The 13,667-nt window shown below is 38.8% G+C and overlaps 1 protein-coding gene across 2 annotated transcripts in view; it reads left to right on the top strand.

Annotated features, from left to right (window-relative positions):
• The first annotated feature begins 10,884 nt into the window (after positions 1–10,884).
• Positions 10,885–13,667, top strand: part of Spaca1 (sperm acrosome associated 1) — a 36,222-nt gene continuing 33,439 nt past the window's right edge. Inside the window, exon 1 of one of the 2 annotated variants that reach the window (XM_020163794.2) lies at positions 10,885–11,107. In XM_020163794.2, coding sequence (XP_020019383.1) covers positions 10,885–11,107 — 223 coding nt within the window. Of the gene's footprint in view, positions 11,114–13,667 lie in introns of both variants that reach the window. The other variant, XM_020163793.2, reaches the window with a different exon arrangement.

The raw sequence follows: 13,667 nt of genomic DNA, 5'->3' as shown, positions 1-13,667 counted from the left end.
AGTCAAGAGAAAGCTAGATTGACTATTTTAATATAAAAATAGATTCCAGAGAAAAGAAAATTATCAAGGATAAAGAAGGTTATTTCAGGAGATAAGGGGTCATTAATCACAAGAATATAAAAATCCTAAATATGTATGCCCCTAAAAATTAATAGAGTTACAAGAAGCAAGAAACAAATCCACAATTATCATTGAAGATTTCAATACCCCACTTTCAATAACTGATAGAACAAGTAGAAATAAAATTAATAAAGAGAGAGTTGACTTGACATCCACTACCATCCAGCTTGACCTAACCCAACAAGAACAAAATGTGCATTCTTTTCAAGGAACATGGAACATTAAACAATTTATTCCACACGCTAGGCCATAAAACTAATTTCAACAAATGTACAAGAATTTTAGTTATAAAAAGTATGTTCTCTTATTATAATACAATCAATTAAGAAATTTAATAAACTAGAAAAGTCCAAAGTATTTGGAAACTAAATGCCACACTTCTAAATAGTCCATGGTTCAAAGAAGAAATCAAAATAGAGATTAGAAAATTTTATGTGCAGAATGAAAATGAAATCACAGCACATCCAGAACTATGGGCTGAAGCTAATGAAGTACTTGGGTGAAGAGTCTAACACTGAATGACTATATTTTAAAAAATAAGAATGATTCAAAATCAACAACCTTACCTCTCATTTAAGGAATTAAAAAAAGAAGATATAATCAAAGAAGAAAGGAAAAAACTTAATTGACCACATCAATGAGCTAGAAAGCATAAAAACAAGAAAGTCATTGGCACCAGTAGGTTGTTCTTTGAGGATATATCAATAAAATTGATAAACCTTTAGCCAGACTAAGAGAGAAAGCATAAATTGCCAATACCATAAATGAGAGATGTGATATCACTATAGATTCTACATATATCAAATGAATAATAAGGAAATATTACGAACACTGTTGTCTCTATGGATTTTACAACTTAGCTGAAACGGACAGATTCTGTGAAAGACGCAAACTACCAAAGCACACTCTAGAAGAAACCTCATTATGTCTCTTAAAAAATGCAATGTGAAGTCAAAAATTTTCCCATAAAGAAAAATCCAGGACAATAATTCATTGGTGAATTATACCAAGCATTTAAAATAATAATAATGCCAATTCTATAAAGAATTTCCAAAATTTTACACAAGAAAGAACATCCTCATCTCTTTCTGCATTCTCAGTGCCTGCATTGCAGTGATACCAAAACTAAACAAAGATATTACAAGAAAACTAGAAACCAATACTGTTCATCAATACAGATGTAAACTTCTAAAGAAAATGTCCAATCAAATGCAACAATATATGAAAGAGTAATACATCATGACTAGTGAATTTCATTCTAGGAATGCAAGGTTGAATTAGAATAAGAAAATCAATTAATATAATTGATCATATTACCAAACTAAAGAAAAAAAAACACCTCTAGTCATACAGAAAAAAATCTGAAAAAATAAATATCCATTTTTGATCATTTTTCTCCCCAGAACACTAGTAATAGAACAGAAATTCCTCAGCCAGGCACCATGGCTCACCCCTATAATCCCTGCTACTCCAGAGGCAGATATCAAGAGGATTGTGGTTTGAGACCAGCTCAGTGAAAATGCTAGTGAAATTCCATCTCAAAAAGCAATGCATGATTTTAATACTAGCTACACAGGAGGCATAAGTAAAAGGATCATAGTCCAAGGCTGGCCCCTGGGCAAAAAAGCAAGAGACCCTGTCTGAAAAATAACCTAGAGCAAAAAGGGCTGGAGGTGCAGCTCAAGTAGTAAGTACACTTAACTAGCAAATGCAAGGCCCTGAGTTCAAATCTAGATTAACTAGCAAGTGTAAGACCCTGAGTTGAAACTCCATTATGCCATTAAAAAAAAAAAACCCAGAATTTCTTTAATCTGATAAAGGGCAAATACAAAATACCTAAAGTTAGTACAGTTAAGGTGAAAGAATGAATGCTATCTGTCTAAGACTGGGAAAAAAGACAAAAAAAAAAAAGCCTACCCTCATCACTTGGTTAACATTAAACTAGGGGTTGTGGCCATTGCCCTATCAGGAAAAATAAAAAAAAACGCAATCACATTGAAATAGAAGTATTAAAAGAAAAGTATCTTTACTCACAAATGACAGGATTGTATATGTAGACAATCCAAAATATTCTACAAAAGCTCTACTAGAACTAGTAAATAACCAGCAAGCTTGTAGGACACAATACACAGATTTTTTTTACCTTACTTTTGCAATGAATAATCAGATATTGGTACAAAAGCAATTATATTGATAAAACCATTATATATAAAATATTCAGAGATAATTCTGACAAGAGATGGAAAAGATTCATATGATAAAAACTATAAAATACTACTGAGAAATGTTAAATAAAACCTAAAGGAATTTACCTTGTTCAAGAGTCCAAATACTTCTTCATGAAAATGAGTCTATTCTTCCTAAATTAAGAAGAATGAATCAAAAAATACCAGACTTCTTTTTTCAGAACTAACATACTCACTCCATACTGGAGGAAAAGCTGCTTCATCTCTTCTGAAACTAGAGTAATCAAAACACAGAGCAAGGAGTAAAAATAGACAAATAAGATTAGTAGAACAGAATAGAGTCCTGAAATAGACTCACACAGATCAGAACAATTGATCCATGACAATAGTGCCAAGGCAATTCAGTGATGTTCTTTTCAACAAGTGTCTGGAGAGCTGCATATTTGCACATACAAAATGAACTTCGGTCCATAACTCCCATATGCAAAAGGTGACTGAAAATGGATCATAAACCTACATATAAATCCTAAAATTGCTGGAAGGAAATATATGAGAAAATTTCTGTTACCTTGCAAAGAATTTTAGGTAAAACACCAAACCAAACCCATAAAAGAACAAATAGGTAAAGTGGACTAAATAAAAATGTAAGACTTTTGCTCTTAAAAAGACAGGTAAAGGAATGAAAAACCAAATGAACCTGATCAGATCAAGTTGCAGTGTGCATGTGGAGGAATTAGAACTGTCACACACTGGTGATGGTCATGTAAAATCATACAAGCACATTGAAAAACGGCTTGAGAGTTGCTTAAAAAGCTACGTATCCATCTACCATATAATTTAGCCACTCCATGCTTAACTGTTTGCCCAAGAGAACAGAGCATGTGGCTACACAAAAACATGCGTGAACTATTCCTAGCAACTTTGTTGACGATAGCACCAAATTAGAATTATCTTCCAATTGTCAATTACCAGGGGAAAGGTGTCACACGTTGTGTTATTGTCCATATGCTGGAACACCACCCAGAATATAAAGGATGAACAATTACCACACACATGACAACAAAGATTAGCCTCAAAATAATTTTGCTGAGTAAGGGAAGCCAAACACAGAAGAATACATATCGAGTGATTCCAAAACAATACAGATTAATCTGTTAGTAACAGAAACACTTCAGTGGTTGCCTTAGACAGGTGGACAGAGCATAGAGGAGAAGGATGAGGAAATTCTCTGAGATGATGGATGTGGTCACCATCTTCATGGTGGTAATGGGTTCATAAGTATACACATATATGTCAAAACTTCCCCAAGTGTATACTTTAGATATGTTCAGCTTATTCTAGGATGTCTCCAAAATGCTATTTTAAAAAATATATATATATGTCACTTGGGGAAAAAGCTCTTTATTTGCATCTCAAAACACCCGGCATAGTTTTAAGGTAAGTCTTATGAGTTTGGGGAAATGCAGAACTTTTATTATTGCTGACTTCTGCAGCATTCTTCCTCAGAATGCCAGTCCTGTACAATAGCCAGTTGAATGTGAAATGGAGAACTGAGGTATTTTAGATGCTGCCGATATTTAATGATGCCAGGCAATAGCTCCTAAAACCTAATGACAGCTAGTTGTATGATTCTCCTCAGTGTACATGTGGGGAAATTATAATGGTTTGGGTGTAACTACATCTAAAGGTATCAAAAGATAATAGACTTGTATATACCACGTGTTGTTAATAAATATCCTGGAACTGGGGAAGTGTCACACCCTGTGGGATTTGGACTGTAGTGGTAGCAGGGAGAAGAATTAGAAGGAAAGCTGGAGACTTCAGGGAAATCTTTGAGATCAGAAGTCCAGGACAGCCTATCTTGTCACCTGGGAGTCCGTGTTTAGAAAGCAGGCTGAGGGCCACGACTCTTGTGTGTGTGGTGGGGAGATAGATGGCTGAAACAGGAAAATAGTGAAATTGGGTTTTGTGTGGGGGTGGGTAGAGCAGTACTGAAATGGGACCATGGATGGTTCTCATTCCTCAGTAACCAAGACAAGAGGACTTATTCTTACCATGCACTCAAAAGGAAAAGAACCAAAATTTAGAATCACAAAAATTGGAGGAGAAACTGAATGTTTGCATAAATTCTGGAATTCTGTTTTGAAGATTAATTTGGGCACATGTAGCTGTGAGTGAAGCTGTGCATGTATAACCTGAATAAATACAAACAGAGCACCTTATTCAATCCTAGAAAATGTGGCTGACACAGCCTGCAAAGGAGAGAAACTTGAGAGCACTGTGTCTTCTATCAAGACTTAGTCACAATGTGATACTTATTTCTATCTCAAAATGCTGGCCGAATTTCTACAGAACAATTTAAATTTTCAATGGGTTTTTCAATGCTTCCTATTAAAATAGAGTGAACATCCTTTGTGTACTACACTTCCCTTAAACCTTATAAATTCTTATTGCCTTAAGAAGGCCTGTAGAGAGGAGGGACTTTGTGGGCAGCTGTGTTAGATGAGAAAGCCAGGGGGCAGGAAAGCCTGGGGCTAGAAGAAGAGCAAGAAGTCCATAGCATGTGATGAATTACGAGGCTGTACTGTGACTATGTGAAACCACTATTCCTATAAAAACTCCAGGGGGCTTCCTGTAGTTTCTATTACAACATCCTTCCACTGCATAGCAATGGACAGAGAATTAGGACACAGCAGGTGGTAAGAGTGCCAAAATAAACAAAAAAGACCCAGGAGAAATCCTGCTCCTGAGATCTTGCTTCTGGAAAAGAAAATTCTTTTCCCCTAAAGGCAGGGTATATCACAAAAGTGGTTTGAAAGTTTTTTTTTTTTAACTAATTCAAGTACATTAAAGGGAAAATCAAATTCATCTCCCAGACAGCTATTTTCATAAATACCATGTAAAGTTTCTAATGTCACAGCTATGCTTAGAGCATTATATTAATTGGATGTACACATACACTTCATATTGTAACATGCGGCAGTGGTTTTCATCTTCTAACTTGTGTGTACTCATCTCAAACTGCCCACTGGATATTTCCACTTGTCTTTTGATGATACCACCAACTTAACTTGCTTAACCAAAACGTCTATTGACTTCTAATCCCTTTATGTATTCATCTCCCTTGTCCCACTTTGAGGTGGCCAGCCTCTCCATTTTGCTAATCTTTGCTTTGTAATTTCATTCTTATGACCATTTCTTTTATTTTTATGGTGACCTTTTACTTAGGCCTTGAATTACAAAACTTTAAATTGGTCTTTCTTTTCAGAGTATGGACTCTTCTAGGATAGGAGAAGTGAGATGGGATAAAAGAATTATTTTTTTTCCTGCCAACTGGCCTGCTAAGTGAGCTCAAGCAAGGTCAGCTCAGTAAAGGCAAAACCAGGATGGGTGCAATACCATGGGTGGAGAGAGGGGCAGGGCATCACAAGAGACAGGGTTCTCTTCCCTGCCCTGTAGAAACTGGGCAGAGCTCAGTGAGAGGAGGATGAGGTGAGCAGAGGGTGAGAGAAGGTGAGTCAGAACTACAAAATCAGGGGTTGAGGCTGGAATTCCTGCTCCTTGGTATCTATAGGTCAGAGTAAAGTCAACCTTGTCTATACCCCGGCTAAAAATTTCCCTTTCATTTATTTGTAGCTTCACATAGAGTGGGTATAAGTTCCTTGAGAACAGATATTACACCTTTTTTATACAAGCACACAATTTGTTAATTTGTTATACAAGGAACACATGATTTTATAGGTCTTTGGTATTGTAGCTACTGTAGATATATTTTCAGTATTCTTTATAGCTTTTGGTTCCTCTTTGAGACCTATTTGAACTCCCTTCGGAGATATTTATTTATTAGGCCATTATTGTTTTCTTGAGTTAAATGCATATTTTAGTGTTTATGGATTTTGTGTTCAAAAAGCAGGTTATCTTAAAGATGAGAGATCCTAAAACTGACTTTGAAACACTCAACAATTTGCCTAATTTTTTACTTATTTTTTTGAGCAATCAAAAAAGAAAAAAATGTTATTATAAATTTTTATTAGGATATATTCATATGGGGGGATTCATATTGACAATTCCAAATAGGCTTATATTATACATTGGTTAGGTCACCCCCACCGGCTCTCCCCCTTAACCCCCTCCCTGCTGCACTCAAAGCAATTGCAAGAGGTTTCTTTGTTCTATTTCATATATATATGAAGTCCATCAACCATATACCCTCACCTTAATCTCCTTCATTCACCCTCCCCATCCCACTATCACCCCCAAATGCACAGAACCTATTTTACAGTCTTGTCTTTTATTATTAATATTTAAGACAATGTTCAAAGGGGATTCTGAATGTATCCCCTCTGTGATTATATTTTACTTTGGTCCATTCAACCCCTTCCATTACTCTCCCTTACCCCTTTACCTCCCACCCCCATTTTCAACAGCTTTCAATACACTTCCTTATATCTTCCACCTTCACAGATGTTATGTTTTACGATATTATTGATGCGCTATCATTCTCTTTTCCTCTCCCTTCTTCCATGAGTTCCACAGAGTAGTTTCACTGTTACAAACATGTTCTGCATATAAGTTTGTATATGATCATGTTTGTTTTTTGTGTATATGTTTATCTTTTGGATCTAACTTCCACATATGAGAGAAAACATGGGGCCTTTGTCTTTCTGAACCTGACTTACTTCACTTGACATGATGTCCTCCCATTGCATGCATTTACTTTCCAACATGTCACTATTCTTTATGGCTGAGTAAAACTCCATTGTGTATGTATACCACTGTCACGAGCTTTCTCCATAGCTCTGTCACTACCTGACCAACTGGGGGCGACTGGAGATGCAGAAAGGATAAAAGACAGACAAACATGCACAAAGCTGGGGCCAGGTGTGCTGGGCACTTGGATGGAGAGCATTACAGCTTTATTGCTTCTTTTCTCTATTAACTCTCCTTTTACTTTGCTTCTTTTTCTCTATATTTAAAACCTTACTTCTAAAGTCTTTCTTCTTTTCTGTTCTTTAAAATCTCTTTCCTTAGACTTGCACTGTCCCAAGTTCCCTTTAAAGTCTGGGTCCTCAGACTCGCAGACACACAACAGCCAGTGGCAGCAGCAGCGGCAGCAGCATCATTCTTGCAAGCAGCCCACCAATCAAAAACCCTGTCCTCCTTCAGCGAGTCTTTTATATCCAGTTGTAAACAAGGAGGTGGAGCAACAGTTCTCAGGGAGGGGTGTGGCATTGTAACAAGAGAAACCTTCTTTCCTACTTCTTTCTCTGAATGTAAACAACTTAGAAAAAGCAGCTGTGTTGCATTTTACCTTCACCCCTTTCTGCAGCTGGAGCCATGACAAACTCAGCCTGTAGATCATTGAGCACAACTGTGCTTATGTCAAGTTCTCATAGTCTTCTCATAATCTCTCCCCACATACCACATTTTCTCACTTCATTCATCAGTTTTAGGGCATCTGGGTTGTTGCCATAGCTTGGGTTAATGTGAATAGTGCTGTGATGAACATCGGTGTACAAGTGTCTCTATTGGATCCTGACTTACATTCCTTTGGGTAGATGCCCAGGAGTGGTATCACTGGATCATATGGCAGCTCTATCTTTAGCTTTTTGAGGAATCTCTATACTGCTTTCCATAATGGCTGCACTAATTTGCATTCCCACCAACAGTGTATAAGGGTTCCTGTTTCACCGCATCCTCGCCAGCATTTGTTGTTGTTATTGCCCTTGAATGTGGCCATTCTAACTGGGGGAGATGAAATCTTAGTGTAGTTTTGATTTGCATCTCTTTTATAACCAGGGAAGTTAAACACTTCTTCATGTATTTGCTGGAGTTCTTCCTTTATTTGAAGGAGTTCTTCCTTTAAGAACTCCCTGTTTAATTCATGTGCCCATTTCTTCATTGGCATGTTGATTCTTTGGGGGATGAGTTTTTTGAGTTCCTGAAGATTCTGGATATTAGTCCCTTATTGGATGAATAGCTGGAAAAGATTTTCTCCCATTTTGTGGGCTGTCTTTTGAGTCTCATGACTGTTTCTTTTGCTGTGCAAAAGCTCTTTAGTTTGATGCGGTCCCATTTGTTCATTCTTTCTCTTAGATGCTGAGCCTTTTCAGTTCTACTTAGGAAGTCGTTCCCAATACCTATATGTTCCAGTGTATTTCCTACTGCTTCCTGGAGTAGTTTCAGAATTTCAGTCCTTATATTAAGGTCTTTGATCTTGTGAAAGACAGGGATCTAGTTTCAGTCTGCTACATGTGAATATCCAGTTTTCTCAGCAACATTTGTTAAAAAGGCTGTCTTGTTTCCATTGTGTGTTTTTGATTCCATTGTCAGAGATCAATCAGCTGTAGCTGTGTGGGTTTATGTCTGAGTCTTCTGTTCTGATCCATCCATTGGTCTTCATGTCTGTTTTTGTGCTAATACCATGCTGTTTTTATTGTTATGGCACTGTAGTATAGTTTGAAGTTGGGAATTGGGATACCTCCAACATTGGACTTTTTGCTCAGAATTGAAAAAAGAAAAATTTTGGCTCTTTCATTTGGTCATGAAACAAGGGTCTTTTCAAGATCATTTAAAGATTTCCCAGTTTAATGTCCTGCATAAAAAAAGTATTGTCAGGTGTGATCATATTTTGTTTCATATAAAACATTCCCAGAGAATCCTTATCAATATCAATTCCAACTTTAATACTGACCATTTTTAGAAGTTTGTGTCTTTTCAAAACTTGAAGGCTTTGTGAGAAAAAAAATCAAATAAAAATTTTAACTTTCTTTGGGAAGTACTGTGATTTGAACTCAGGACCTCATGCTTGCTAGGCAAGCACTCTACCACTTCAGCCACACACCCAGCCCTTTAAATAACCTACCTTTGCTACAAATAAGTGGCTCTGAAGGACCTCAATGTTCCTTGCTTATAATCTGCTGAGACTGGATGTTATCAATGTTCCAAAAGCTGGTTCATGTCTCAAGTTCACTTGAGGTTTATGACTTTTCATAACATGTGGCATAGGACTTTAAATATTGAACCTCAAAGTATCATACCCTATGCATCTTTTCAAACACAATAAGCTACTACATTATAACAACTTGAGGAAATCAAACTTGGAATAACAAAAAACTTCTCAAAGTTAATTTGCTTTCAGTGCTTGAACTTGACTCCAAAGACCCCATTAGATACAGCTTCGTTGTTGACTCTGAATTGTAAGGATCCCCAAGCATTGACTGAGCATTCAGGAGATATGGTTGTGAGACCCAGCTTTGCAAAGCACTTCTTAATCTCCTCACTTAATAATGAAGGACTTGGAGTATTTTGATGATTTCTAAGCCTCTTTCTGGCTCAAAAATTCTATGATTCTATTCCTGAAGAAGAAATCTGAGTTAATGAGACCATTGAAATTAACACCGCCAATGGGAGGAAATTAGTTGAATCACATTTCTTTCTATGACATAATTGGATGTATTGATATTGCATAAGGAAATGGAGAATTATACTTAAGCTCTAAAATTTTCTACTGATTCAAGTGGAAATGCTAAGGTGTTAAGATATTTTTGCTCCTAGTCTGATTCAACCTTAGTAAAAGACATGAACTCCTTTTTGGTAAAGGAATAGATTCTTAAATCAGTGTCTGGACTGAATCAATGTATGGATTAGTGGAGCATTTGTCACACTGACCTCATTGGGCTCTATACTTGAACTGTTGCATTTGTTAACATTTTTGACAGTGACCTGAAGGAGATGTATTTTCCAAAACAAACTGGGGAGAGATACTTAATACTTGAAGACAAGAGAATGAGGAAAAGTATCTCCCCATGAGGGGGAAAAATAAATGCCAAACACAAGAAAATGGAAATGACCAAGAATGTTCCATATTAGTACCCAAAACATCAGTTATCCAAAAAACGTAACAGGCACAAATTAGCTTGACAACTGTTCCCTCTTTCCCTTCCTTTACCCAGTCTATCTCTAAGGAGCCCTGCCCAGGGCTGATGGTGCTGCCCAACATCTTAAAATGTGAATACATGGTTGAGTTGCATGCAGATGTAAGAACGAGACTGCTCCCCTACATCTACTGCTGACCAAACCTCATCTGCAGTTATGGATCCAGTTTGAGGCAATCACACTTAATAAGGCTACAACCTTCTTGATACATGCCAAGTTGGGTATTTTGGATAATTTTGAGACCCATGAAGAATACTGGAGGGGCTAAGGAGTCTAGTTTGGAAAGGGCGCAGGAAGCACAACGGCATGCCTTAGAAGAAATCTAGAGGGCGTGGAAAGAGGTTGGCAGGCAGCTGGGTAAACTTGGACCAAGCAAGCAGCCCGCAGCCAGAGCGGCCCTGGCAAGCGCATGCGCAGCGGACGCACCGCCGCCGTGAACTTGGCGTTGGCCCCGCCCCCGCCTCCCCCGCATCGCCCGCGCGCGTTCTCGGCGTCGAGCTCGGCGCGGTCCCGTGGGCGGGAAGTGGTTACGAGCCGTGACGCTTCAAAGGTTGCCTGGGCGCGGCGTGGGGCTCGAATCCCGCGTGGCGTAGCACCTGTCTTCCAACCACCTCTCTCAGGAGCCGTCAGGCCGAGAACCATGAGCCCCGGGGGCGCGGGCTGCTCCGCCGAGGTGCTGCTGTCCCTTGGCTGGCTGCTCCTGGCGGGCCTCCAGTCCGCGTGCGGGGCCAACGGCACCGCCATCCAGGATCCCGGTTTGGGCCACGAGGGCGAGGGCGACGGAGAGGGCGAGGACGAGGCCGAGGCCGAGAGCCCGGGTGAGGCCGAGGTCGAGCCCGAGCCCGAGGAGGAAGAGGCGGAGAGCGACAGCGAGATCTCGGATAGCCAGGCTCCCCCGGAGAACCAGGCCCCGGACGTGGTTCAGGAGGATGGTGAGGGCCCGGTGGAGGGCAGACGCCTGTGACTCCATCTGTAGAGCCCTGTTGCATCCACATCAGCCCCATGTATGCCCATTTGTGCACCGTAGGGCCTTGAAGAAGGATGTGCTACCGCAGCATAAACCAACCAGCGGATATACAGAAACATTTTAAATGTGCTTTGCAGACAGAAAAACACAATTTTGGGTGGAGGCAGCCTCCCACCGTGGGGAATCACTTTGACTCTTGTTGCAGTCATTTTCCCTTCCTGTTCTTAGGTTTTTTTGTTTGCTCTTTTAAGTTCCAAGTTGCTTGAAGTCCTCTTCCTTGCTACACTTGCCCTAGGGATGGGAAATCCAAGGAAGTCAGAATTCCCCTTACTGTGACACGTTTAAATTGACCATAAGTCCCATGTCCCATTCACCACCTTTACAGCGTGTTAGTGTTTTAAGTGTATGTTTAACTTCAAACAAAGGAAGGGTGGCAGTAGAAAACACCTAACAAGTGATCCAACCAATGGCACTGTTAGGTGGTAACGGGTAAAGGCCAAGGAGAACAAGCCTGTGCTTGGTACATAAATTTGCCTGATACTGCTGGCTCATTACGCAATAAACCTTGACAAGCTGTTGTGCATGTTGTATTGATTAGCAACTCACATGCTGGAAAGGTAAAAGGTCAGTTGCACAGGTTTGCAGCCTTTAAGGGAGAATGATTCCCTTCCCCCTCCCCACCCCCCAATGACCCAGCTGAGATTCTCTGAATAGCCTTGGCATTCTGTGTCTCCTTAATCTATACATATGGAGTGGGTATGCTGTCTATTAGCCTACCTTTTATTTCCTGATGACAGATAGTGGCCCTCAGCATCAGAAAGCAATTGACTACCTGAGGTTAATAGTGGGATTGATACAGCTTTGTATGGCCTTGATAACATTACAAAGAGCTTAAAAAGGTCCTTGACTTTGGAAATGTGAAGAAGAAGAGAACATGTTCTAATAAGTATTGCTTCACTCTAGCTTTTAAAGTAATCAAACAATCTTAGTATTGAAGTAGTGAAGGGATATGGCTAGATGTAAAATGCCAATATTATTTAGGCTAACCCCAGGTGATGGACTGATAATACCACACATTCAAATTCAAATTCAAACATAGGTAAGTTACTTATTCTCTCAGTGTCCACATCAGTGGACTTCAGGGAGTCTGAACCCTCTGGAAACTTATGTGTATAATAGATGCATAGGTGAGTATTCTTGGAGAGATTGAGAATCTAGAACTGTAAACAATCAGAGGTTTCAAATATCTGAAATTTTCCAGAATTGTTGTAAAAGTCCTAATGGGCTCTTAATTTTTTTCACTTTTAAGTCTGTTTAGAAATAATTTACAAAGAAAGAATAAAGGGTTAGAGAAAACAATTTTGTTCAAAATTTTAATAAGAATTCAACATAGCAAAGCCCAAAACCTTATTCCATATAGCCTAGCTTTGAAGCTGTACATACCCTAACTGGACAGAGTAATTTGAAAGTAACAGAGTAAAGTAAGTAATTTGAAAGTTCAGCTCTTTAGCTGAACCTGGACTGTATCCACGTAAACACCGATTCCAGATTTCAAGTACATCTCTAGTAGAATCTAATGTATCATTACTTTGGTTTTTTTTCACATTTGTATTCTCAAAACACTTTGTTGAGGGGGATGACATCTTTTTTGCTGCATAATTGCAAACTGTTTAGTTTTTATCTTTTTTTTTTTACAGTTCTAGGGTTTGAACTCAGGGCCTCACAAATGTCAGACAGGTGTTCTACCACTTGAGCTATGTTCCCACCTCATTAAAATTTTTTTTGTGTTTTTTTATTGTATTATTGTACTGGGTGTGCATTGTGATGTTTAAAAAGTGCTTACAATACATCTTAGTTGAATTCACCCCCTCCGTCATTCTCCTTTATCTCCCCTCCCCAATTCTTAGAATAGTTCCAACAGGTCTCATTTTTCCATTTTCATACATGAGTACACAGTATTTCCACCACATTCACCCTCCTACACCCTTTCCTTATATCCTGTCCCCTCCCACTGGTACCAACCCGAGCTCATTTTTAGTTTCACCAATTTGAATGATTAGTTCAATGAGTTTTATTCCTTTCCTTGTCTATATTCTTTCTGTTAGCTTTATTTTTTTATTTTAGATAGTACAAGGGTTTTAACTAAGGACCTCAACTTGCTAGGTAGGTGCTCTGACACTTGAGCCATGGCCCCTGCCCTTTTTGCATTAGTTATTTATCAAATAGGGTCTAGTGTTTATGCCGGGGCCAGCCTGTACTGTGATCCTCCTATTTAACTTCACTTGAAGTGGGCTGACAGGTGCACAGTGCCACACCACTTTATTTATTTATTTATTTATTTTTATTATTGTACTGGGGGTACCTTGTGACATTTACAAAAGTTCTTACAATATATCATAGTTGAATTCACCCCCTCCATCATTCTTTATTCTCCCTCCCCCATTCCTGGAATAGTT

Source organism: Castor canadensis, chromosome 1, assembly GCF_047511655.1.
Source record: "Castor canadensis chromosome 1, mCasCan1.hap1v2, whole genome shotgun sequence".
Classification (NCBI taxonomy): domain Eukaryota; kingdom Metazoa; phylum Chordata; class Mammalia; order Rodentia; family Castoridae; genus Castor; species Castor canadensis.
This window is presented reverse-complemented; position numbering and strand designations above follow the sequence as displayed.